The sequence below is a fragment of the Phodopus roborovskii genome, unplaced genomic scaffold (genome assembly GCF_943737965.1).
Source record: "Phodopus roborovskii unplaced genomic scaffold, PHOROB, whole genome shotgun sequence".
NCBI lineage: Eukaryota > Metazoa > Chordata > Mammalia > Rodentia > Cricetidae > Phodopus > Phodopus roborovskii.
In genome coordinates this window covers 20348995-20374492 of record NW_026126588.1, presented here as the reverse complement: position 1 = coordinate 20374492, position 25498 = coordinate 20348995, and the positions used below count along the sequence as shown (strand labels likewise).

General features: G+C 46.3%; 1 protein-coding gene across 1 annotated transcript in view; it reads left to right on the top strand.

Annotated features, from left to right (window-relative positions):
- The window catches only part of Mgat4a (alpha-1,3-mannosyl-glycoprotein 4-beta-N-acetylglucosaminyltransferase A), a 77966-nt gene that overhangs the window by 51584 nt on the left and 884 nt on the right, over window positions 1-25498 (top strand). The window contains exons 6-15 of the mRNA XM_051204566.1: window positions 8021-8067; window positions 9828-9941; window positions 10700-10775; window positions 16918-17032; window positions 17982-18112; window positions 19489-19596; window positions 19694-19887; window positions 22239-22317; window positions 23316-23382; window positions 25260-25372. Of these exons, the coding sequence (XP_051060523.1) occupies window positions 8021-8067; window positions 9828-9941; window positions 10700-10775; window positions 16918-17032; window positions 17982-18112; window positions 19489-19596; window positions 19694-19887; window positions 22239-22317; window positions 23316-23382; window positions 25260-25372 (1044 nt within the window). The remainder of the gene's footprint in view (window positions 1-8020; window positions 8068-9827; window positions 9942-10699; window positions 10776-16917; window positions 17033-17981; window positions 18113-19488; window positions 19597-19693; window positions 19888-22238; window positions 22318-23315; window positions 23383-25259; window positions 25373-25498) is intronic.

Genomic DNA, 25498 nt, shown 5'->3' with positions numbered 1-25498 from the left:
CTTGGAGGGGGCATCACTTGGATCCTCCTCATGGGCTCCTCGTCCTTGGAGGGGGCATCACTTGGATCCTCCTCATGGGCTCCTCGTCCTTGGAGGGGGCATCACTTGGATCCGCATCATGGGCTCCTCGCCCTTGGAGGGGGCATCACTTGGATGCTCGTATACTGGTCGGCCGGTTCAGTGCTCTCTGTTTGCCCTGCCCTTTCCTCTCCTGGCTGAGCTCTTCCACCACAGCTCATCTTTCCTTGCCTGCTTCCCCGGTCTCCACACTCTGAGACCTCCTCGGTCTTTGGGCTCTGGCTGTCCCACAGGTGAAGACAAGACAGACCCTGTGGCCCTGTTCTTTCTCCGTGGCGTTTGTATCTATTCTTCTTTTAGTTTTACTTTTCTACTTTTTTTTTTTTTTAAAGGAATGCAGAGATTGTTGGTTGGGGACTTTTTTCTTTAGTAATAAATGCAACTCAAAGCTATGAGTACCACTTTGGCTCTACCCCAAGTTCTTTTGTTTTATTTTTTAAAAGATTAAAGGTGTGTGTGTGTGTGTGTGTGTATGAGTGTGCGTGAGTGTGTGAGTGTGTGAGTGTGTATGAGTGTGTGTGAGTGTGAGTGTGTGTGTATGAGTGTGTGTGTGAGTGCGTGTATGAGTGTGTGTTTGCATGTGTGTGTGTGTGTGTGTATGCGAATGTGCATGTGTGCGTGCATGTGTGCGTGTAGAGAGTATGAATGGGAATGTGCACGTATGTGTGTGTGGAGTATGAGTGGGACGTGTGTGTGCGTGCATGTGTGCGTGCATGCACATGTGTAAAGAGTATGTGTAGGGTGTACCCGTGTGTTGCGTACCCTGTTCTGTGTGCCTGGAGAAAGTGGATTCTGTGTACTCACATGGCATATTTCATATAAATGTGTAGTAGGTTAAGTTGGTGAAATTACTAGAGTTTAGGGTTAAAATCCCACCCAGCTCCAGAGTTCTAGTGGGCTCCCCTCAGCCACACACCCAGATGATCACTGAGAACAGGAAGGACTTTGCTTCAGTCAGCATGGCTGGCCATGTGGGCAGAGCGAATTCAAGGGCCTCAGAGCCCCATGCCTTCTCTGGGGCCTGGCTGATGAGACCTGGAGGTTTGGTGAGGGAGAGAGATGAAAGAGGCCGGGTTTAATTTTTGCTTGACTAACAGAACAGGAAATCTGGCTCGGGCTGGTGATCTGGAGATCTTTGTCTCAGTTCTGATTTTGCAAGGCATTGGGGGGAACTCATCTCTGTCATCATTTGAGGGGGGCAGTCTCCTTTCTGGGCGGGAGGTTGCTCCTGCTGTGGGGTGCAACCCCAGGATCTGTTTGAGGGGTGATCTGCCCTGTGATTAAGGGGAGTTTCAGTCCAGTCATAAAGATCCTTGTTTCTGTTGCCTCTGGTGCTGACTGTAACTGCTAAGAGCAAAGTAGAGCCTGCACAGGCCCAAGACCGCAGTGTGGCTGGGATGTTGGAGGAGCCGGTTCTATGAGTGGCTAGAGTTTGGCAGTAGGGAGTGGTCAAGGAAGGGTAGGATGAAGAAACACCGAGAACTCTCTAGCTCATCATTGGGTTCTGCTTTTGCTTTCAGTCAAGGGCGCTGGCAAATACATATATGTGTGTAAGTATTTTCAGTTTTGTGAGTCATTTTGTCTCTGTTAAAATTATTAAACTCTCCATGTGTAGCCTAGGCTGGTCTCAAACCCAGAGATCCGCCTGCCTCTGATTCTGAAATGCTGGATTAAAGGCGTGCACTATCATACCCAGCTCCTCTTTAAAACTTTAAAAATTCACCCAACCCCCCCCCCCCAGAGGTCAGAGTGTAGCAAACTTGGTAGTTCCTGGCTGAGTGCTTTTTTTTTTTTTTTTTTTTTTTTTTTTTTTAACCTACAGAGCCATCCTGTGGGCTCAATGCCTTTTTTTGGTTGGGGGGATGAGGTCTCTCTGTAGACCTACTAGCCTTGGACTCACAGAGGTCCACCTGTGTCTGCCTCCCTGATGGGATTAAAGGCTGCGCCTCCATGCCCGGCCCACTGGCTTCAATTAACTGTAGGCTTCATGTTGCTACTGCTGTGGCCCCTTGGTTCCCACACCTCTTGTGGCATCCCAGGTTGCAGACAGTAGTCCTGAACCTGAAGTTTCTTCTCTCTGTGACGGCTCCTTAGGAATTTGGATTCTCTTTATGAGCTCAGGTCACCAGTGTGATGGTGTCCCAGCTTGAATTTGCAGGCCTTTGGGGACAGTGTCATAGCTTGCCTTTTGAAAAGTTCCCACGGACAGAAACCCTTGTCATGATGCAGGTGAATTTTGGACTAGGCTATTCCAAGAGGTCCGCAGAGGTGCTCAGTTTGAGTGGACTTGAACCTAGTGAGTGCTGGGGTGTGTGGGATGTGTCCTGTCACCTGCAGACTGGAGGAGCTGGGACAGTCGCCTTCAAATGAAGTCTCTTCTTCCTTTTGCCTAGCCTTTTAGCTTCCTCTTTCTGACTCATTGTGTTCCGGCACCTGACCATTTTAGAAACTAGTAAAGCTCAAAAACATACTGTGGCCATGTGTTTGTCTTTACTTAAAGTTAAAAAAAAAAAAAGATTATGTGGGCAATAGTACTCTGGTCTCAGATCCAAGAAAATAAGATTTTCCCTAAGTTCTGAGCTTGCGTTTTGCTCACACTGTCTGTCCTTGTGTGCTGCTGATTTGTTACAGGGACAGATTCTCTTTCTGGTATTCTCCTTGGTTCTTTAGTATGTACAATAGCAACTGTTTCTGGCCACAGTGGAGTTCCTGGAAGCTGGGGGAATGTCTGCACTGACTGTTGGGAGACGCTGGGTAAGGCTGTCCTAGAGACAGAGGTAAATGTCATCCAGCCCCCGCTTTCTACCTGCTGACGACGCCTTCTGCATCGTACCCGGGAGAGTACCAAACTGGGCTGTTGGAGAGAATCTCAGCTGGGGGCTCTGAAAGGAGGGTGTTGCACAGAAATAACCCTTGCAGCCTTTGCTGTGCCGGGACACACAGGGCGCGTGAGGAGGACATACACTAAGGCTGGAAGACAAGAGCAGAAGCTGAGCAGTTCCCGGCACTCAGTCGGATAAAAGCCAAGCTTACCGGCCTCGGGGGCTGACTTCGGCCGCCTCTTGGTCCTGTCGGATCCATTCCTGTTGTTTAGTGTGCAGACCACACACGAATACTCTTTTTCATTATATAATGGCCTTTTTAAAGACAGGGTCTCACCGTGTAGCTCTGGCTAGCTTACACACTATGTAGACCAGGCCTCAAACTCAGAGGTCCACTTGCTTCTGCCTCAATAATGACCACCTTTGACTGTTAACAGTCCATTCCAATGTATTTTGTTTACTAAAGTAGATGTAGGTTCTGGTCTCCAATTGCCTGGAACATCTTTTTGATTGAAGATAAATTGAGGGAGGATACTGTTGGGTCTTTGTGTGTGTATGTGTGTGTGAGAGAGGGAGAGAGAGGGAGAGATGGGGAGGGAGAGAGAGAGCGAGGGAGAGGGAGGAGAGGGAGAGGGAGGGAGAGATGGGGAGGGAGAGAGAGGGAGAGGGAGGAGAGATGGGGAGGGAGAGAGAGCGAGGGAGAGGGAGAGGGAGGAGAGGGAGAGGGAGGAGAGGGAGAGAGAGGGAGAGATGGGGAGGGAGAGAGAGGGAGAGCGAGGGAGAGGGAGGAGAGGGAGAGAGAGGGAGAGGGAGGAGAGGGAGAGATGGGGAGGGAGAGAGACTATTTCAGTCTACTCAGCCTCTTTGCATGCACAGTACTCACTGATGGGTAAGGGTTCCTCCTGCCGTCTTTCTCGTGGTTTTCTGGTTCAGCTGGTACCCTGTGCCTTCCTTTGTGGTTTCATGTAGCTGGGTGCTTTGAACACTTTCTATTTTTTTGTTTCCTGCGTCGGCTAAAGAGTTTTGCTTTGCAGTGCCTGCGAGGCTCGCACGGTACAACCTGAAAAACTTGGGCTGTGTACAGACATCTCTGCCTGTCCTCCTGCCTCACCTTATCTTTGATGTTTATTTATCTGCTGACAGCGTATGTTCACTGTCGTCAATAAACTCTGTACTAAGGGCTTTGTAAATGCCAGCACAGCCCTAGAGAAAATGCCAAATGGCAGCCGTTTACCACCAAGGTCCTTCTGTGATATCTTCTGTCCCGTTAGAGGCCTTAAAATGCATGTGGGTGTTTCGCCTGCAAGGATGTTTGTGCACCACTTGTGTACCTAGTGTTTGAGGAGCCCAAAAGAGGTCTCTGATCCCCTGGGACTAGAGTCACAGGCAGTTGTGAGCCACCGTGTAGAGGCTGGGAATCAAATCCAGGTGGGTCCTCCAGAGGAGCAACCAGCATTCCTAACCATTGAGCCATCTCTCCAGCCCTAATTGTTAGTGGTGTTTTATTCCAAGCCCTGTAAAATGATGAACTTAGTTTTTGTCTCTGTTTCTTCCTATGAAGTATAGACATTTGTGTTGTGGGTGGGGGCATGCGCGTGCTATCGCACACATGGAAATCAGAGAATGGCTCCTGGGGATGTGCTCTTTGCACAAGTCTGGTCTCCGTTTCTCTGGGAATTGAACTCAAACCTGGGCAGCAAGTTGGCTCCCCACGAGGCCTCCTTGGCAGTCCCGTTTCTTCAGTTTCTGGATTTCTTATCTCTTTCTGCTTTTGACAGTTGGGGTTGGAATTCACTGGTGACCCCTTCTGCCAGTTAGTGCATGTCGGTGCTTGAGGCAGGGTCTTATACTAAGTAGCTGAGGCAGGGCTTGCACTACCAGCTTCCAGAATTGTGGACCTCATTCAGCAGGCAGGGGCCATTTTATTCTGCAGATTCTTGTGCGTAGTCTTCTGAACCCTTTGACAGACGTGTCATCTGTAATTCAGGGTTCGCTGTTGGGACTCAGTGGGCTTTGCCAAGGGGAGGGGCAAGGGATGGAGGCGCACCTGCCCTTCAGTCCCTGGAATTGTTTTTGTAGTTTGGGAATAGCTCCCTCTCCTGGCCTTTATAGGAGTTGCTGGAAGGGTCATCCGGTGACACTGTAGACAAAACCGCGTGCCTCTGCTTGTGTGTGGCACTCACAATCACACCGATTGTCACCTGCAGCTGGAGAAGGATGTGAGCTGAGCTGTCCCAGGTTAGGCAGAGCTGCTGTTCAGGATAGTTGGGTTGAGAGGCTATGCTTAGAAGAACACACTTGACGATGGCTTCTCCATCAGGGAGCAGCTGTGGGGTGGTTTGGTACATACAGTCTGAGTTCAGACAGCTACGGCCCAGAGCTGCTGTGCAGAGTGTGGAGCTGGGGTCTTGTCCCCAGAGCCACCCATCTCTGCCTCCCAAGTCCTGGCTTTACAAGGCATGTGTGTGTGTATATATATATATATATATATATATATATATATATATATATGCCGGAGGTCAAAGTCGGGCATCTTCTCTGTCCCAGCCAGTGTTCTTAAAGACGCAGAGGCTGGAGCTCACTTGGTGCTGTCTGGTGAGACCGGGTCCTCCTCATCCCCAACCCTGGGATCTCAGGTGTCTCTGCCACGCGTGTCCCTCCACCCCATTTGGCATGGGGACCTCATCTTTGGTCCTTGTGCTTTACTGACTGACCCATCTTCGCCCGTCTTTGCCTGTTCAAATCCCCAGCTGTCCAAGCACCCCACTCCTGGGGTACACACATCCCAGTTTTCAGCCCACGGATTTGACCGATTCCGTTTCTTCTGTAACTGTTTCCTACTCTGTTTAGAATGTCTCAGGCAGCCTGAGAGATGGCTCAGTGAGTAGGAATACTGGCTGCTCTTGCAGAGGACCTGCGTCCCATCGGAAAGCCCTGGCTAGGGGGCCCAGTGCTTCTAGACTGATCGTAGGTTGAGCTTTTTTCAGAGGAATCCCCTCCCCCTCCGGTCTCCGGTGGAGGCCAGGAGGGCTCAGTTCTCTTGTATGAAAGGACACCAGTTACAGTTGTTTGCAAATATTGGGCTAGGTATATTAATAGGTAAGGTAAGGGTGACAGGTCATGTCCCGTGTGGACCCTTTGCTCAAACACCGACTTCCAACTCTCGTAACAAACCTGTCTTCTTGGCTTCGCACCTGCTGGGAGGAGAGGGCAGGCTCTTGCATCCTTGAATTCCTGTGTGTTAGACACGAGCACACCTTGCCTCTTCTACTATTTATCAGTTGGGTTTCAGGATATTTCTAAGCCTGTCGATGTCTATGTAAACCATGCTTGGCTAAAGTCCTAGCCTCAGATGCGCTTTGATAAAGCCATGTGAGCAATGATTTAAGAAGAGATCACTGATACTTGATATTACCTAAGGGGAGGGATGGGGTTTGTTTTGGTGTGTGCCATGTCTCTAACGTTCCTTCTCAAGACTTTGAAGGATGTGGTGTTATGCAGATACTTTATTCTTAAAAATTAAGCTTAATGAAAGTTGAAATTTCAGTTAATAGACATTAAAGTTAAATTGGGCAAAATGCATATTAGTTTTCAATGGGGTTTTCTTATTCCATTGTTAAGCTGTTTCTTTTTACTTGTAAGCATTAAATGTATGGCCGCTTTCATAACAAAAGTCAGATTTTATATATCATTGATTTGTCTTGATAGTTGACCATGTTTAAGTTATCACTGAGTTTAAAATGGGTAGAGAATTATGCTGGCGAGTTTTATGTCAACTCAACACAAGCTAGAGTCACTGGAGAGGAGAGAGCCTCAGTTGAGGAAAGGATCAGGCTGTAGGCAAGCCTGTAGGGAATTTTCTGAATTAATGATTGATGGGGAGGGCCCAGCCCATTATGGGTGGGGCCAGCCCTTGGCTAGTGGTTCTGGGTTCTATAAGAAAGCAGGCTGAGCAAGCCATGGAGAGCAAGCCAGTAAGCAGCACCCTCCATGGCCTCTGCATCAGCTCCTGCCTCTCCTGCCCTGACCTCTGATGTGGAAGTGTAAGCCAAATAAATCTTTTCTTCCCCAGTTTGATTTTGGTTATGGTGTTACAAGAAGATTGGATTTTCAGGGTTTGTGGGTTTTTTGTTGTTTGTTTGTTTTCTTTTCTTTTCTTTTTTGTTGCTCTGGATCAAACTTAGGGCTTGGTTCATGTAAGGCAGAGGCTCCACTGAGCTGCATCCTCAGCCTGGACTTTTAATTGCTTATGATTGAAGCATGCCCTTCATTTCTAACTGTTACTCTGTCCCCCTGGTTTGAGTCATTGGTATCAATATAATCTAATGCTGCTTTTTACTATACAGGTTTATTTAATGTAATCTCTAAAAGAGAGTAGTAAAAATTTAGTAAAAGAGAAAATTAAAGCTCAGAGAGGTAACACAGGCTGTGCAGGCAGCTGCGAGGGAAACTTTGAGCCTCTGTTTGGTTGCATGGTTCTAAGTCCTGGAATCTTTGCCCGCAGCAGGCTCCTTCTGCTACGAACATTCGCTATGTAGGAGTTTGGATTTTCAGGAGAAATAGGAGTTGCTCCATGTTCAATTTTTCTGGTAAAATAAACATCAGTGATTGAAAATAATAAAACTTACACATTTGCTTACTATAATAGATAGCACCTAAGGCATTTACAGGCACAGTCTCAGAACAAGGATCTAGAAAGTTAAAATGGCATTTTTAGTGCGGGATCCATCACTTGCTCCACTTTGGGTTTGGCATTAAAAGTGGAACAGGGGCGGGAGAGCTGGCTCAGCAGTTCTTCCTGAGGACCTGAGTTCAGTTCCTGGCACTTACACCATGGCTTGCAAACATTTGCAATACCAAGGTCAGGAATCTGATGCCCTCTTCCAGCCTCCAAGGGCAACACACATGTCACACAGAGGCAGAAACACAGACACACATATGCATGTGTACATGCACTAGGCACACATATATGCATATATACGTGTGTATATGCATACATACTACATACATGCATGCATACATACATCCATACATGCAGGCCAACACACACACACACACACACAATAAAAATCTTTTTGTAAAGTGAGATAAAAACCATAACATTTCTCTCTCTCTCCCAGACAGATACTGATTACGTTCACAGTGTGGTAGCCAACCTGGAGAAAGAGTAAGTTTCCGAAGCACAGAAATGGAATTATTTTTGTTGCTCTTATTTTTTGTATAAAGAAATGTCTTCCTTTCTAATTCATTTCTTGGTTCATCAGGGTCAGCAGCCCCTTACATTCTCATTAAGTAGCTGCATATAAATTCCTGTGTCTGCTGGGTAAATTGGTATTGTATTATAGAGAAGGCTTGGATGGCATCTGCATAGAACACTGCCAGCTGGTGGTCTTTCCTCTTGAGGGAGTTGAGCAAGGGTCACAGTTGTCCAGAACCATTTGAATTCACCAAGCAAGTTTTTCTCCGTTGCCAAGATTGCACCGGTGTACTGTGGACCGGGGCAGATGCAAAGCTTAGGGATTTTCCGGCATTGGCGTGTTTTATATTATTAACCTGCCAGTTTTAAAATTAGACCCGACCGGTTTCTTCAGTGAGTCTTATCTGGTTTTACTCCTAAAGGGCACAGTGACAAGAGGGACCTAGGAAGGGGGAGACGGCCCAGCAGTTAAAGGTGCTTTCTCATCTAGCAGATGACCTGAGTTCCAGTTCCTTTGTGTGACTCACTACCCCTGATACTCCAGCCTCGGCGAGTCCTGTCACCCTAGTCCTGTCCCTATCCCCACCCACATACACACATAATTAAAAATAATAAAAATCTTAAAAGACTTAGAAGCAGGAGTTACTTGTCAACTCCACAGTTAAAATAATTTCTCTTTGTTAATCGAAGTCTACAATCGTGGCAGTCTGTAGAATAGGCTGGGATAGATCCCTTGAGGAAGCAGGGAACAATGGTCCCCTCCTCATCACCCTAAGGGGCAGTTCTACAGGCTTCCTTGATTTGTAGGAAAACAAGGCCTGAATATGAGTGTACTTACATACCCGGGCATTTGCACCAAGGCCGGCCTTATAACGGCATCCTGTGAACGCTTGCAAGGTTTTCTGCTTGCAGGGACTGTGTGTGATAGGATGTGTGGCAGGATTTTTGGCGTCTGTCCATTTAGTGTGACAATGAAAATGTCTCCAGGTCCCACTGAACGTTCCCAGGAGGATAAAGTTGCCCTCAGTTAAGACGCCTGGTTTGGAACGACGTAGGGCCCGCAGCCTGCAACTCAAGCTTCCTGAATATCGAAGAACTTTGTTTATAAATTTGAAAAAAGCTCACATTTATTGATTTGTGTGTATTTGTGCACCCATGCTACCGTATGCGTGGGGAAGCCAGAGGGAGCTTTGTGGTTGTCTCTCCTACTGAGCGGGTCCCAGGGATTGAACCCTGTCCTCCAGGCTTGGGGAGGGGGGAACACTTTAAGTGACTGAGCCATCTCACCAGCAGAGAAAACGGAAGAACTGTGACTTTTCATAAATAATATATCTTGGGTCGGCTGGCAGATCCCTTTGTTTGCTTGTTTCTTCGGTCCCCTGCTTTCTGTGGTCCTTGATTTGCTTAGATTTAAAACCGGATTGCATTAAAGACGGCAGTGCCTGCGAGTCTGCCCAGGGTCTCTCTGCTACATTTCACTGTTTCTACTCTGACCTTTACTGTCTTTTAAAAGCATGGTTGAAAAAAGAGGAAACTGAAATGTATCAGTAGAGAAATTTGTATTTTTTGGTCGGTGGTGAGGTGGCTGCATTTTAGCACAGTATACCCATCTCCTCATACTCTGCCACCCTGCCTAGCCGTGCATTTTAGGTTAAAGGCAGTAAGTTGAGCGTTAAGACAAATGAAATCCCACAGAGCTAAAATAATACAGCTAACCTTTCTCTTGGTAGATTTTCTAAAGAAATTAGTTCTGGCCTGCTGGAAATAATCTCCCCTCCTGAAAGCTATTACCCTGATTTGACCAACCTGAAGGAGACATTTGGAGACTCCAAGGAAAGAATAAGGTAGGCAGGTGCTTTCTCGTCAACCTAGTACCCGGTAAATGCTCAGATGGGAGGCGGCCATGGCGAGCTGTCCTCCGCCATCTTGTTCAGCACAGGACAGATTCTGAGAGCTTTGCGTGGCTGGACTGAGCTTGGGGTGACCACTTCTCTTTCGCAGCATTAATTAGTGTGTCTCTGTTAGCCACTAGGAAATCACCAAAAAAGATTACTAATGTAGATTTAAATGTGTTTTAAAATATAGTATTTGTTTGCATTTAATATGCATTATCAAGCTCTAGCCGTATCCAATCCACAGTTTTAGACACCGCCTCATGTCCCCTAAAGTAGACTTTGCCAAGCACTAGTTCAAGGAGACATTAAGATATTAAGATATTACTGAATAAAGGTTTTGGACAAGGCCGTCTGGAAAATGCTGGTTTATAGCTCAGAAGTAGAGCTTTAGCCAAGCATGCATGAAGCTGTGAGTTCCATGGTCAGGAATATTCTCTCTGGTGGGCATTTTAGCATCTTTTATGCTGATTTGCCTCTAGAAGAGGCTGTGTGTACAGTGGTACCCAGTTCCCTTCGCTGGAGAGCCCTCTGTGCATGCTGGAGGGTTAGTCTTAGGAGTTCATGACAGAAAGGTTCACGGCAGGAAGCCACTCTTGGACCGTCTCTTGGATGTGTGGGAATTTGTTACAGTAGACAGGAGGCTCATGCATGCTGTGAATTTGCTACTTTGAGTCCGATTTCTAACTTACCAAAACTGTTCATTTCAGATGGAGAACCAAGCAAAACCTGGATTATTGCTTTTTAATGATGTATGCTCAGGAGAAGGGCATCTATTATATTCAGGTAAGAGTCGGGTTCTTACAGGGTGTTTTTTGTTGTTGTTTTTTGTTTGTTATAGATAAGGTCTGGTGTTTGCAGTGCAGACCAGGTTAGTCTTGAACTCCCAGACTTCCACCCGCCTCTGGCTGTCTGGTGTTGGGATTAAAAGTGTGTGCCATCCCAGCAGGCTTTCTCACCATTTTAAAGACGTATTAAAGAGGTGTATTAGTGGAGATCTTCCTCAGCTCCTTTACTTGGTGCTTCTAATCTTTCTTCCTCCTCCTCTCTTCTTCCTTCTTTTTCAAAAATACATTTATTAAAACAGAAAAAGAAATATATTTAGCTTGTATAGAGATTTGAACTGTAAAGGAATAGATTTTGTTTCATATCTATCTTGTAAAGATGACCACATTACGTGTCGTTTAACAATGTGTGAGTTCAGAGGTCAGTGTCAGAACGTTCACGTGGGTCTGAAAGATGGGAAGGTAGATTAGAAAGCATTTCTCTTCTGTTCTGGAAGTTTCTTGTATGTGTATGTGTGTGGGGTGCATGTGTGTGCTTACTTGTAGGAGTCAGAAGTCAGTGTTGGAGACCTTCCTCAGTTAATCTGTACTGGTTTTTTGAGGCAATCTCTCACCGAACCTGGGACTGCTCAGCTCAGCTAGACTGTCTGGCTAGCAAGCCCCAGAGCTCCTCTTGGCTGCCTGCTCAGTGCTGGGATTTCAGACGGGCATGGCCGGGCCTTGCTTTTTGACAGGGGTGTCAAGTAGTTCTGTTTGCACAGCAAACTGGCCTCAAACTTGGGGTTTTCCTGCTTCTGCCTTTGTGTGCTGGGGTTACAAGTATGCGGCTCCTTGCTTTCTTTGATAGTCCATCTGGGATAAGTTTTTCACTTCCTTCAATTATTTTAAGTGTTTTTATCAGTCTACTAAATTAGACAAAAATACAGTTGGGTTGGGGGCATTGGTTATTGTTAGTGGGTAGAAATGATGTGTTGATATTTTTATCTTGCAACTTTGCTGATACTTTATTATTTGTAGTAGTTTTTATGGAATTTGTGTCATGCCATAGGGAGACTTCAGGACATGGGGGTTGGCAGTGGCATCTTGGATGTGACACCAGCATCGTGTTTTACAAAATTTACCTGCGCATAGTGGCACAGACATCATTTCAGCATTAGGAGGCAAGAGGATCTGTAATGTGAGGCCATTGTTGGTGTCATCATCTTAGCATCTAGCCCAGGCTGACCCTGAGCTTAGCATTAGAGCCAGGGATGATCTGGCGCCTAAATCCCTCTGCCCCTCCCCCCCCCAGCGTTGGTGTTAGGGGCTTTTGCTGCCACGCTGTTTCATCAGGCGGTGGTGACGGTCAAACCCAGAGTTCATGCGTGCGAGCCCAGCACGCTACCAACCGAGCTTCCTTCCCAGCCCTTTCCAGGGTTTTCTTCGTTTGTTTTCAGCCTTGATCCTCTTACTTGTGGTCATGCTTACGTGTGCTTCTGCGGGCCAGTCCCAGTGAGTTTTGTCTTTCTGGGAACTTACTATTTCTTCTAGCTAACCCAGCTCATTAGCTCATGCCTAACTTTTTTTTTTTTTTTTTATCAGTTTTGCTGGTCATTGCAGAAACATCCTTGCTTCTTTTGTTCCACTGACTTTTTTATAGTCATGTGATTTCCCTTTTGCTATTCTTTGTGCTGTCATTGTAGTTACTCAAAACACCCCGCAGTTATTGCAGCCTACCTAAAACCAGTCACTTCATTCAAGCCATATAAATTACTGTCTTACATCTGCTCCCTCTGGCACAAATTGCCTCTCCTTTAGGATTGCATGTCTCACATTCTAGGCTGGCCTTGAACTTGCTATGTAGTCTTGAACTTGTGACCCTTCCAAGCTCTGGGTTACAGGAGTGGGGTATGGCAGTGTGCCTGGTGTGGACGGTGCTGGGGATCAGGCTCAGGCTTTGCACATGCCGGGAGAGCATTGCACCACCCGGGCCGCACCCCAGGTCCCCTCCCCGCCCCACCTCGTCTCATGTCCCACACCCACAGATTTCAGTGCGTCATTACTTCCTGTGCTTTGGTTTGTACCAGATCTGGAAAATGGAAAAGCCTTGTCATGAGTGGCAGCATACCGTCAGCTCCACTGGTCTTTGGGTAGAATGTATAAGATGTTTCGGAGGCCTGCGCTTCTGTTATGCAGGCAGCTGTTGGCCCTGGTGTCCTTACCCCTGAAACAAAGTGACTTGCACACATACGGCCTTACTCCAGGGTTCTGTATGTGCCTGTGTGCTGCTTCTGCCAGGTAGGGTTTCATTCTTTCACGGCTGGTTTTTACCATCTTCTCGCTTCAAGAGGAGGACCGAGCAGGCCAGGCAGGAGGGCTAGTGTTTAACTTACCGCCTCTCTTTTCTGGGAAAGCCTTAATTTCTCTTATATTTTCAAAGGACAGTTCTGCTGGGCAGGTAGGGTATTCTTGGTGGATAATTGTTTTGCTTTTGTGATTTCAAATCCACCATCCAGCTCTCTTAACAGCCCACAAAGTCTGTGCTGAGAAATCTGCTGATGGTCTGATAGGAACGCCCCTGTTTGAGCCGGGTCACCTTTCTCCCACTGTGAAAGGGGTAAACTCTTGCTCTGGGGAGTTTGACAGCTTGGTTGTGCCGTTTCTTGCTGTGTTTGCCTTTATCAGAGTGCAGCCCTTTGAGCTTGTTAAACGTGGACATCATTTCCCTCTATGTGCTTGGGAAGTTTCCGGCAGTTCTTCAGGCAGGTCCTTGAAGTAAATGCTCACACCCTGTTGTGTTCGTGGTGCCTGCAGCTCCCTTGGGCTGTTCGCGCCCATCCCCCCTGCAGTCTCTGCTCGCTCCTCTGCCTGGCCAGGTCTGCTGTGACGTTCCCCGGATTCTGGCACCTGGAGAACCCGCCATCCCTATCAGCCCACCCTGCCCCGTGGTCTGGTGTTGTGCCTGCTTCTTGAATCCTTTAAGTTAAAAGTGATTTTTCTTCTTTGTGTGCATGCGTGTTTGGCATTCACGTATGTGTGTGTAGTGCGTGAGTGCTGACACCGGCTGAGGTCAGAGGAGGGCAAGGGGCCCCTGGAACTGGAGTTGTGGATGGCTGTGACCCACCATGTGGGCTCTGGGATCTGAATCTGGCTCACTGGGAGAGTGGTGAGTGCTAACCCACTGATCCACCGCTGTGGCCCCCAGAGCCCCTTTAAAAAGTGTTTTCATTAATTCGTTGAGTTCCATGCAGTGTGGTTCACACATCCTCACTGCCTCTACCTTCCATAGCTGCCTGCTCCACCCGCCCACCTCTGAGCCTTGTCCCTTTTAAACTCCTGAGTCTAGTTTGTGCTGTCCAGCTAGTCACGGATGGGGCCTGCCCTCGCGTGGTGCACCTACCAGGGGTCACATCATTAAAGGAAGTGACCTTCCCTCTCTCCGAAGCTAGAGAATGCCAGTAGCTCCTTAGCTAGCGGTGATGGGGTGTTTGATGCCCACCTTGTCCCTTTATGCAGGTTTTTTTTTTTTTTTTTTTTTTTTTTTTTTAACCTGGGAGTCACTGTTTTAATACAGGTCTGGTACTGCTTTTCCTGGACTTGTGGGTATAACCCAGGTGACATTTGCTGGTTTCTGTTTTGCTATGTACAACCCTCATTCCTGGGGCGTGTGTGGGATACTGCACATCTGGGTTGTCATCTGGGGCGCCCCTTAGTGCTTACACACGGTACTGCAGCCTCGGCCTCTCCACTTTGAGACAAGACAGACACACGATTAGGGTGCATCCCACAAAGTCAGGGCCTCCAGAGGGAGAAGTCAGGACTTGGGGAACCATGCCCAGGGGGGACTCTAGCTGTTGAGTGCTCTGGTTTTAAAGCCATGTATCCGAGGGTGAAGGAGGCTCTGGAATTTGCCTTTCTACTCTCTTGCTGATGTCTAAAATCGCTAACAAGGGGTCATGAACACACACACTGCCTCATAACTAGTTTTCTTGTCATAACGTAATATCAAAAGCCTTAAATGCCGGTGAATAGAAATGGGTGTGGTGAATGGAAATGGGTTTGGTCGTCAGTGGTTTTTGGGGATAATAGTACCCTTCTATCGTTGCCTTATTGTTGATCATTTAGACTGGGTCTACATTTTCATCTCTCCAAAGGTTAACAAGTTTTCTGGAAGTGGTATGTGTCCCCAAAGCTTGTTCCTAAGAAAATCAAGTTGCTTTATATTCTGGTCTTTATAGTTGGGCAGCACGAGAATCCGATCAAGGAGCAGGGCAAACACACCAGCTTCAGAAGCTTCGGACTATGCTGACTTGAAATGTTTGTAAAGCAAAAGGGGTCACCCGGGGAAATCCAAGGGGAACAGAGCTGAAGACGGGGACTCGAAGGACTGTATCTCAACCTTCCTAGGGCTGTGGCTTCATGCTTGCAAATCCATGGCTTCTAATGGATGCTTGTGTGTGGGAGGTAGCCCAGTGGGACAGTATCAGCCATTGTGCATGCCTCCCTGTGTTCAGTTCCCAGTACTGGAAAAATACAAGGTACTTAAAAGGGCAGAACCAGGCCAATTGCATCAAGGGCTTATGCTTAAAGAGAAAAAGAAAATGCCAGCTGTCCTGGGGTTATTATGCCTGTGGCTTGGGATGAAGTGGCAATGATGTGCTATTTTGTAAGAGACCGTGTTGCCCAACATCAGATTATGCCAAGGTTCTCATCATAGGTGACCAGAGCTTTAATGCCACTCACAGCCATTTCCTCACTCCGTGTGACATTTAACCTTCAGATTTCCACCCAAGCATCATCTTTTTGTGAAATTTCCTGTTTCAGTGTTCCCAGCGTACTTTGCATATCTGAACAGTCATGCAGGCAAGCATGAGGGTTAGTTTAGTGACGCGCATCTCTACTTGGTTTGGGCTGTATGTGCTCTCCTCTCCTAACAGTAATACAGTGACAGCCAGAGACTCTGACTGCACATACTGGCACACAGACTCTTTTTCTTAGCACTGCACCCAGAAACCTGTTAGCAACCCAGGGCCCCAGCCTGCTTTGAGCTTTATACACATGCACCAGGAACGATGCAGTAAGTTTCTTGTCCTCTTCAACAGAGTCTAGTCGTTCATACTCCAGATGGAAAGGCCAGTCTGGCCGAACTGTTTTGGGGTGCATTTGCAGTTAAGGCGAGACTGTCCCTATGTAAACTTGTAGGGAGAATTCCCTATTTACCATCTTACATCTATGCATAATTAGGCACGCACATGATTAAAATCAGACGCATTCTGGGACAGGATGTGCACAGTAGAGAAATGACTGTCAGTCAGAACAGGGAAATCCCCTTGCTACTCCCCCTTAGCAGTCAAATCTCTCCTCCTCCTGAACCCCAGATGTCTTCACTCTGTGGCCTGCCTCTGTTCTTGGCAGTGTTTCTGGTCTGTCTGTCACTTGGCTCTGAATAAAGTTTGATACTTTGTGTGTGGGGGGAGGGGGGTCTAGCAAGTGACTTGGCCTGGAAGAGTATCTTCAGGGACACCGCCAGGTCGGTGTCCCCCTCCCTGTATCATACCGCACACGGTGCCTCTACCTGTTACTCCAGTTCCAGGGGAGCCAGTGCCCCTTCTAACCCCCACAGGTCCTGCACACACGTGATGTCCTAAACCTCAGACACACACATACATCATACATATAAAAACAGTAAATAGGTCTAAAAGTATACAAGAGGCTTTCTAGGGGTGTAACTCAGTGCTAGAGCCCTTGCCTAGAGAGAGAGAGAGAGAGAGGGAGAGGGGGGAAGAGAGAGAGGGAGAGAGGGAGAGAGGGGGGAAGAGAGAGAGGGAGAGAGGGAGAGGGAGAGAGAGAGGTACATAGGAGTCTGTATCAGACAGAACACAGGTGTCAGATGGGCGCATGCCCAGTTTTCACGTCCAGCCTCTCGCTAGGCAGAAAGAAGGTGAGGGAAGGTGCTGGCTTCTCATTGACCTCTGACCTAGATCAGCTGACCCACAGAGTACACCTTTTGCTTTCACAATACCCATGTTTATGTTTTAGTTGGTTTTAACCATAGTTTCCCTGACACTTGTGAGAATATGTTTGGATTTTTCCATACTAATGCCTACTTACCCATTTCCTTTTCTTTTTGCCTTATTAAATATGATTGTTCCATTTTTTTCTAGCTTGAAGATGATATTATTGTCAAACAAAACTATTTTAATACCATAAAAAATTTTGCACTTCAACTCTCTTCTGAAGAATGGATGATTTTAGAGTTTTCCCAGCTTGGCTTCATTGGTAAGAAAAGTCTTTGCTTTATCTATTTTATAAAATGGCTGAGCTGAGCTGGCTGGGTGGTGGTGGCACATGCTTTTGATCCCAGAACTCAGGAGGCAGAGGCAGGCGGATCGCTGTGTGTTGAAGGCCAGCTTGGTCTACTAAGCAAGTTCCAGGACAGGCTCCAAAGCTACACAGAGAACCCTGTCCTGTAAAAACAAAACAAACAAACAAAAAATGTGAGTCTCAGAATTTTAACCAAAAATGTTACCTTTTTTTTCCCCCTAGAGAAATTGATTTGGTGTTGAGAAAATTAAATTTAAGTAAATCTCCTTGTGCAAGCCGATGCACATGAACTCACGCAGCCTCTGTGACGTCCAAGCTGTGGCATGTCCTCTGAGAGATGCCATGGTCGGCTGGGAGCACATCTGGTCCCTTCCACACTTCCCTTTGCTCCGTGCTTACCAGGCTGGGGTTCACCCCCAAAGCATGGCAGGAATGGGTTTTAGGGGGGCTGCAGCATGCAGCTCCTGTCAGTGATTACTCTTTGTTCACTTGTTTCTTTCATGAACTATTTGGGGGGTGCTTGTCTCAAAGTCTTTGGGGGAATGGTATCCTTAAAATAACCAAGGAAAAAGAGCATGCTTGAAGCCAAATGGGTGAAGGAAATTATCAGGGTTTAAAGGTAACCTCTCAAGCCAGGAGTGATGGTGTGCATCCCCCGTTGAATTTAGGGCCCCACACATACTGCTAGGTCACTGAGCTGTATTCCCTGCCCTGTCGATCTCTCAAATTCCTTTATTTATGGGAACAGACTTACTAAGATAGGGGAAAAAAAAAATAAGTCTGACTTGATCTCTGAACCCTTTAAGCAACACTGTGTGTTAAATTATAATTACCATAAGGAGTCTGTTTATACCCAGGTAACAAGTCCAGAGAATGTTTGGCTAACGGGACACTGTCTTTTCAGGAAAGATGTTTCAAGCGCCAGACCTTACTCTGATTGTGGAGTTCATCTTTATGTTTTATAAGGAGAAACCCATTGACTGGCTTTTGGACCACATTCTCTGGGTCAAAGTCTGCAACCCAGAAAAAGATGCTGTAAGTTAATTCTCCAAGCCACCCAGGGGATACTTTCTCTTTGCTTCTTGAGACAGGGTCTCACTATGTAGCCCGAGGCTGGCCTAGATCTGAAGAGCCTCCTGCCTCAGTGCCTGGATTATAGGCTTGTGCTGGGTGCCTGGCCTGGAAGTTTTTCTGTTTAGTAGATCTTGGTAACAAGTTAAACAAGGCCACACAGGGAAACTGTTTACTCTTCACGTGCTTGGCTTCATTCTGAAGCCAATTCTAAGGTTCAGGGTTAGAAAGGGGAGAGAGAGAGAGAGAGAGAAAGAGAGAGAGAGAGAGTGAGTGTGTGTGAGTGTGAGTATATGCTTGTGTGTGTGCATGCATGTTTTTGAACTTGTGTGAGTGTATGAGTGTGTGTACGTGTGTGTATCTATGTGTGTTCCAGCATGTATGACTGTGTATGAGTGTGTCAGTGTATCTGTGTGTGTGCCTGAGTGTATGCCTACGTGTGTGTGCATGCATGTTTTTGAGCGTGTGTGAGTGTATGAGTGTACGTGTGTGTTTATCTGTGTGTGAGTGTATGTATCTGTGTGTGTTCCCGCATGTATGAATGTGTATGAGTGTGTGTGTGTCTGCATGCGTGTTCTTGAGCATGTGTGAATGTGTATGAGTGTGTTTGCATGTTATGTGTGTACCTGTGTGTGTGTGTTTTCTAGCATGTATGAATGTGTATGAGTGTGTGTGTGTCTGCATGCGTGTTTTTGAGCATGTGTGAATGTGTATGAGTGTGTTTGCATGTGTGTTTTCTAGCATGTATGAATGTGTATGAGTGTGTGTGTGTGTGTCTGCATGCGTGTTCTTGAGCATGTGTGAATGTGTATGAGTGTGTTTGCATGTTATGTGTGTACCTGTGTGTGTGTGTGTTTTCCAGCATGTATGAATGTGTATGAGCGTGTGTGTAGTGTGTGTGTCTGTGTGAGTGAGTGTGTATGTGGTGCAGTGGTAGAGTGCTTTGAACAGTTCAGTCGTGGCAGTGTGTGTGCATGCATATATAATCATTTTTTTTTTTAATAGTAGAGAATCCCTTAACCACCCTGATTCTAAGTGCTGGCTCCCTCATGGATGGCTGAGAAACATTGTTGGGGGCTTGAGGCTTTGTTACCCTGTTCCCATTGGCTATAGATAGACATGGCTTGTGGAAGATGTGTTTTCTTCCTGTTGAGCCAGCTGTCTTCCTCCCCTACCTTGCACCCCCCTCACCGTCAAATTCTTTTGGGATGGTGTCAGACCCCAGTACACCTGAGCATTAAATAGCAGTGATGCCGTATGCCAACTCACGGGACCCTTCGGTGTCTGAGTTATACTGAGTTATCACTGAATAATAAGATGCGATTCTTTTAAATGCCTAGAAACATTGTGACAGACAGAAGGCAAATCTACGAATCCGCTTCCGACCGTCTCTCTTCCAGCACGTGGGTCTACATTCATCACTGTCGGGGAAAATTCAGAAACTCACGGTTGGTGGTTTAACATAGCTTTTCCTAGACGTACAGGTTGCTGTGTTGTATGTGGATGAGCTACGTGTTACATAATGGCACAAATGTGTCTTCCTAGGATAAAGATTACATGAAACCATTGCTTCTCAAGATCCACGTGAACCCGCCCGCAGAGGTGTCCACCTCCCTGAAGGTTTACCAAGGACACACACTGGAGAAGACATACATGGGCGAGGACTTCTTCTGGGCCATCACCCCCACAGCTGGAGACTACATCTTGTTTAAATTCGACAAACCAGTCAATGTGCAAAGGTCAGGGACAGTGGGGTTCCTCTTGGTCTGAGAATTCAGGCCTTTTGCTAGTGACCCACCTCATTTATGTGCGGGGTGCACAGTAGGTTGATGAGGTGGTAAGTCGAAAAAGTTTTGGTTACAAAGTAATTTCATGTAGCTGATTATGGAAGATGCTCATGTTTTCCTGTGTGCCATCAATATTTTAATGTTCAGGATTAATTATTTTTAAAATACTACACTTAATTGTATGTGGAGGCCAGAGGACAACAGGTGGGAATAGGTTATCTCCTTCCACCTTGTGGGTAAGGCAGATTGAACTCAGGTCTCAGGCTTGGTAGATAAAGTGTCTTTATCTGCTGAGCTGTCTTGCCGTCCTTATGTTTGGCATATTGTTATTTCTGGACTTAGATTTAATCTGTAATTTTGTTACTCTCATTTAGATGTCTTTCCATAATAATTCTTGAGTCTTTATCGAAGTCTATCTCCAAACTCAGGGAGGGCAGGTTATTAGCCCAGCAATTGGTCGGAATGGTAGATGTTCCTAGCCGCTAGTTTTGCTGCTACCGGTCATGTTTAGCATGCTCATGGGACTTTGCAGCCCTTTTAGGTTTTGTGGGACTTTGATGCATTTTGTAAAATTTAGGACTATCTTCTTCTGTTCTTTTAATTTAGTGTTCATGGCCCCTTTGGCTCTCCCTGCTTTTACTAGAATGTCAGTTGTACACATAGAATAATGGAGTTGACATCCAGGAGTGTATGCTGGCATGTCCGCTGACTTTTGTATGCTGTTCCTTTACCCTGCCACCGTGTGGTATGGGATTTTGGTGTGACTTAGTTATTTTTGTCTGTGTGCTGAGGTGGCTGCAGGGGTCAACCTTGGGTGTCTTCTTTGCTCAATCCCCACTGGTTCTTTTGAGGCAGGGTCTTTCTCTTTCCAAGAACTCACTGGTTTGACTCTTTTACATGGGTTCTGGGGATCAAACTCTGGTCCCCATGCTTGCACGACTGGGCCTTTTTGGACGTCCACCTTCACATTGACTTTCTTAGCTGAGATAGAGTGGGCAGTAGTTATGTGAACCAGCGTTCCTAGGCAATGATACGTTTTTATGTGTTTCTCTATGAACCAGTGCATTTACCTCAAGTCCAGCTACTTGGGAGGACTGTTGGGAGGCCAGCTGTTCAAAGTCAGAATGGGCAACAGTAGTAACATCTTGTCCCCAAAATAAGAGCGGGGCTTGCGCAGGTGGCTCAGCGGCTAAGGCTGTGCCCTGCTCTTGCAGAGGGCCCAGCTCTTAGTGTCCATACCATGTGACTCACAATGCCCTTACTTGTAGCTGCAGGGGAGCAATGACCTTTGACCTTCGTGAGTTCTGCACTCCTGCACACATGCGAACACATTCTTTTAAAAATAAAACAAAGTTAAAAGGGCAAACACTATTTCTCATCTGAACATGCTAGAAAAACCTCCTCTACATAGTTTAAAAATCAAATTCTTGTCTGTCACAGGAGATGTTTGCCCACAAATACTATACTCGAAGCAAGTTGTCACCTGTACCTGTGCCTCGGCTGAGGGTTTTTCATGTGTAGGATGCCTTTTGTCAGTTCTTACTGATTTCGAATAGTTGTGAGTGGTCGTGAGTGGTGTGTGGGTTTAGCTATATGCAATTGCTGCAAGTTAACTGGGCTTGGTAAAGGTGGACTCAAGGAATCCAGGAAGGTAACCAAGGTCTTTTCTGACTCCAAAGTCTAGGTTTGGAGACCTTTGATGTGACTAAATCAACAGGGTTACTGTGACTTTTGTTTTGTTTGCTGTTGAGGCAGGGTCTTGCTGTGTAGTCCTGGCTAGCCTAGAATTCAGAATGTGGACCATGCTGGTCTCCAGCTCATAGAGGTCTGCCTGCCTCTGCTCTGGAGTGCTGGAATTAGAGGTGTGCGCCACCACGACCAGCTCTTGTGAGACATACTTTATATGTCCTAGCTGGGGACTGAACCCAGCACTCTGTACATGCTAGGTGAGTGTTCTGCCACTGTAGAGCGAGGCTTTGAATGTGCCATGACACATGACTGTCATCCTGAAAACTCTGACAGTGTGTGGCACAAGATGCTGCACTGCAAACAGATCAGACTGTGGTTACTTTGGTGTTTGTTTATTGAAGCATGAGGGCTTCCAGCGGGGTGACACACAGCCCGGGGCTGTGCCCTTCAGTCTTTTTCTGTCAGCATTTTTGAGTCGGCTGGTCGCAGGTTCAGTGTGGTTGTTCCGTGCCAACAGAAACCTCCTAAGGGATCACTCTGGGGTGAGGATGTGTTCTTGGGTCTTGCACACTCTAGTCTAACTCGCGTTTTCATTCTTTGGTATGTATTTTCAGTTATTTGTTCCATAGTGGCAATCAAGAACACCCAGGAGACATCCTGCTGAACACAACTGTGGAGGTTCTGCCTCTAAAGGTATGGCTGCCGCTGTTCCAGATGTTCTAGTTTCATTCCTGTGCTGTGGTAAGATGCCACGGCGGAAAGCGTCAGGAAGCAATTTAGGGGAGAGGGGCTAATTTTAACTTACAATTCCAGACGATAGGTCACTGTTGTGGGGAAGTCAGGTGGGAATTTTAAGTATCAGGTTATATCAAATCCAGAGGGGGGGGAGGGAGGGAGAGAGAGAGAGAGAGAGAGAGAGAGAGAGAGAGAGAGAGAGAGAGAGAGAGAGAGAGAGAGAGAGAGAGATGAATGCACGCATGCTCTCTTGTATATTTGTGTTCAGCTCAGTTTCTCCTCTCTTACATGGTTCAGGAACCCTTGCCTACAGAATGGTTCTGCCCCACAGTGGGCTGGGTCTGCCCACATCATTAAGATAACTTTCTACAGATACGCTCACAGGCCAACCCGATGTAGACAGCCCCTCACTGAGGCTTCCCTCCCACTGATCTCCATTTGTGTCAAATTGACAACTGAACCCAGCTGTCACAATGGATACTTGTGGGTGTTCTTATTTATGAGGTGAAAAAAAAAATTCTCATGAGATGTATTAAGTTTTTAAAATGTTGATATTAATGTACCCATTTGTTTCTTCCATATCCTTCATTTTGCTTTCTGCTGGAAAAATAATATAATTTTTTAATTATTAGGAAAAGGGTCCGTATTTTACCACGGTTTTTAGTTTGTATATTTTGAGTCCCACAGTGCCAGGTGCATGGGTAATGCACAGAGTTGATTCACTCACTGGTCTGTAAGAAATGCCTACATGTTGTTCAAGTTAACATGCAGCCTTCATTTTCCGGCATTGTATGCAGGCTGAGGGTGGTAAAGTTTTACTCACACATTTTCAGAATTCTCAACTTAGATGCCATTTGTCTTCATAGCCGCACCACAAATGCAACTTTTGTACAAAGTTAGATTTGCTTTAAATGGGCACGATTACCTATGCAATTGTTGCTTTTATTTTATTTTAGAGCGACAGTTTGGAAATCAGCAAAGAAACCAAAGACAAACGATTAGAAGATGGCTATTTCAGAATAGGTAATGTCTACTTAGTAACACACCCCTTATTTCCTGGACTGACCCCTAAAGTCATGCCAAATTCCTGGCAAACATTAAGCCGCTTGACAGTTGTCCCCTTGGTCTGACAGTTTTGGATCCGGGGTGGTCCCCGGCGTGTCGGCTTTCCGTGTCATGGCTGTTTCTCTCTGCTGTTTCTTTGTGGCCTCTCTATCTAGATGCCCTCATCCGTTCCAACCCAGTCGACCTGGATCCTGACCCTCCCTGCCCGGGGGGGGGGGGGGGGCGCGCCCTCTGTGTTGTGCTGCTGACTGACAGTGGTCCCTGGGGAGGCCTTGGAGGGGGTTAGGGCTAGTGAATGGAATCAGGGTTCAGCTAGGTGTGTAATGGGGAAAGCCAAGGAGACGATCCTGAATAGCCTGTGTAGGGGCAGACTTAACATTTTATCAGACTTGTTGCTACTTAATTCCAAAAACATGGCTGAAAGGAGAAGCTAGGCTACAGGCAATTCTTGGACCCCTGCTGGGTCTGGGTTGGGATGCATATGAAGAGTGCTGTGGTTTTAGGAAAGAAATTGCAGTGGGTTAAAGTTGTGGAAAGGCAGAAGAGACTGCTGTAGAGAAGCAGAGAGCCGGGGAAAGGACCACAGGCCAGTGTGTGGAAGGACCTGTGAATTCCCCCTAGAGTCTGTAGTCTGGGGTTTTAATTGTGACCAATTACATGGCATCTCGGTGAGTGCAAAGCCAAGACAGAAGAGCATGGAGACAGAGTCTGACTTGCCCATGGTAAGGCAGCCATGGGGTTCCAAAGCAGTGCTCTTTCCACAGAGCAGCTGTGGAATTTTATGTAGTGAGCTGTCACATACTCAGGTGCATTGTAGGCCATTCCTGAGCATGCACAGTTATGATTATGGAGCATGTGCTCAAAAGATTAACCCGATGGACAGGAATGCCTTTGGCATGGGCAGCTTGCCCTCTTACGTTTTAGCTGTATATTAGCAGACTCTCTGGCATTTTCCCTCTCCTGTTTTCTCTTCCTATCACCTAATACTTAATTAATTAATTTAATACTTACTGGCCCTAACTCTGTGGGAAAGAAAGAGAAGAAGAAAATAAGGAAAAAGAAAAGTTATTTTAATGAAATTTTGTAGTTGATGCTGGACTGTAGTAGCAGGTGTTATTTATAGGCATAAAGTTATTGTTGATGGTTGACTGGGTAGACAAGTCACAGCCAAGACCTGTTGTAAAACTTGGAACTTTTTGTTTTGGGTAGCCCTTGGGCTGTCCTGGAACTCCCTCTGTAGATCAGGCTGGCCTTGAACTCCTGAGTGCTGGGATCCAAGGTGCACCATTACCACCCAGCTCTAAACTCAGAACTTGTAAGCTAATACAATATCTAAGCTCATTCCTTTAGGAAAATAAGCAGCAGATTGTATAATCAGCTTCTGTAAAAGACAGCTGGAAGATAGCAGCAGGGATCTGGAGATGCCTCAGTGCAAATAAAGGGTTGCTGTATTCCAAAATTAATATACTTGCTTGAAAGGCATTGTCCTCTAACTGGAAGTGATGCATCTACAGTGTAATACTATGGCAGAAAGTGAATATCAAAGCAAAAATCTTAGTAGAATAAATATGTAAATAACTCCTGATGAGTATGCTTCACTAAAATCATATGTGTGTGGTCCTGTGACATAGTTCAGTTGATAAGCGCACTTGTCACCAAGCCTGATGACTTATGTATGCTTAATCCTCTGGACCCACATCGCGGAAAGCGAGAACCAACCCCTAAAAGTTGTCCTACACACATATCCTAATTACACAAATGTAATTTTCAGAAAATTACTTGTTTGTGGATTGATACTGGTGCGTGGTCTGTAACAATTACTTCCTGTTTTGAAGGAAAATTTGAGTATGGTGTTGCAGAGGGAATTGTGGACCCTGCTCTCAACCCCATTTCAGCCTTTCGACTTTCAGTTATTCAGAATTCTGCTGTTTGGGCCATTCTTAATGAGGTAAGGATATAGGCAGTCTGTGAAGCCACATAGCTCCTGCATTTTTTAAAATTGCATTTTGATTTTTCAAATTAAGCCTTCTGGGAATTTCAATGAACTGCTTTATCGTATCTTTCATTATTTTGT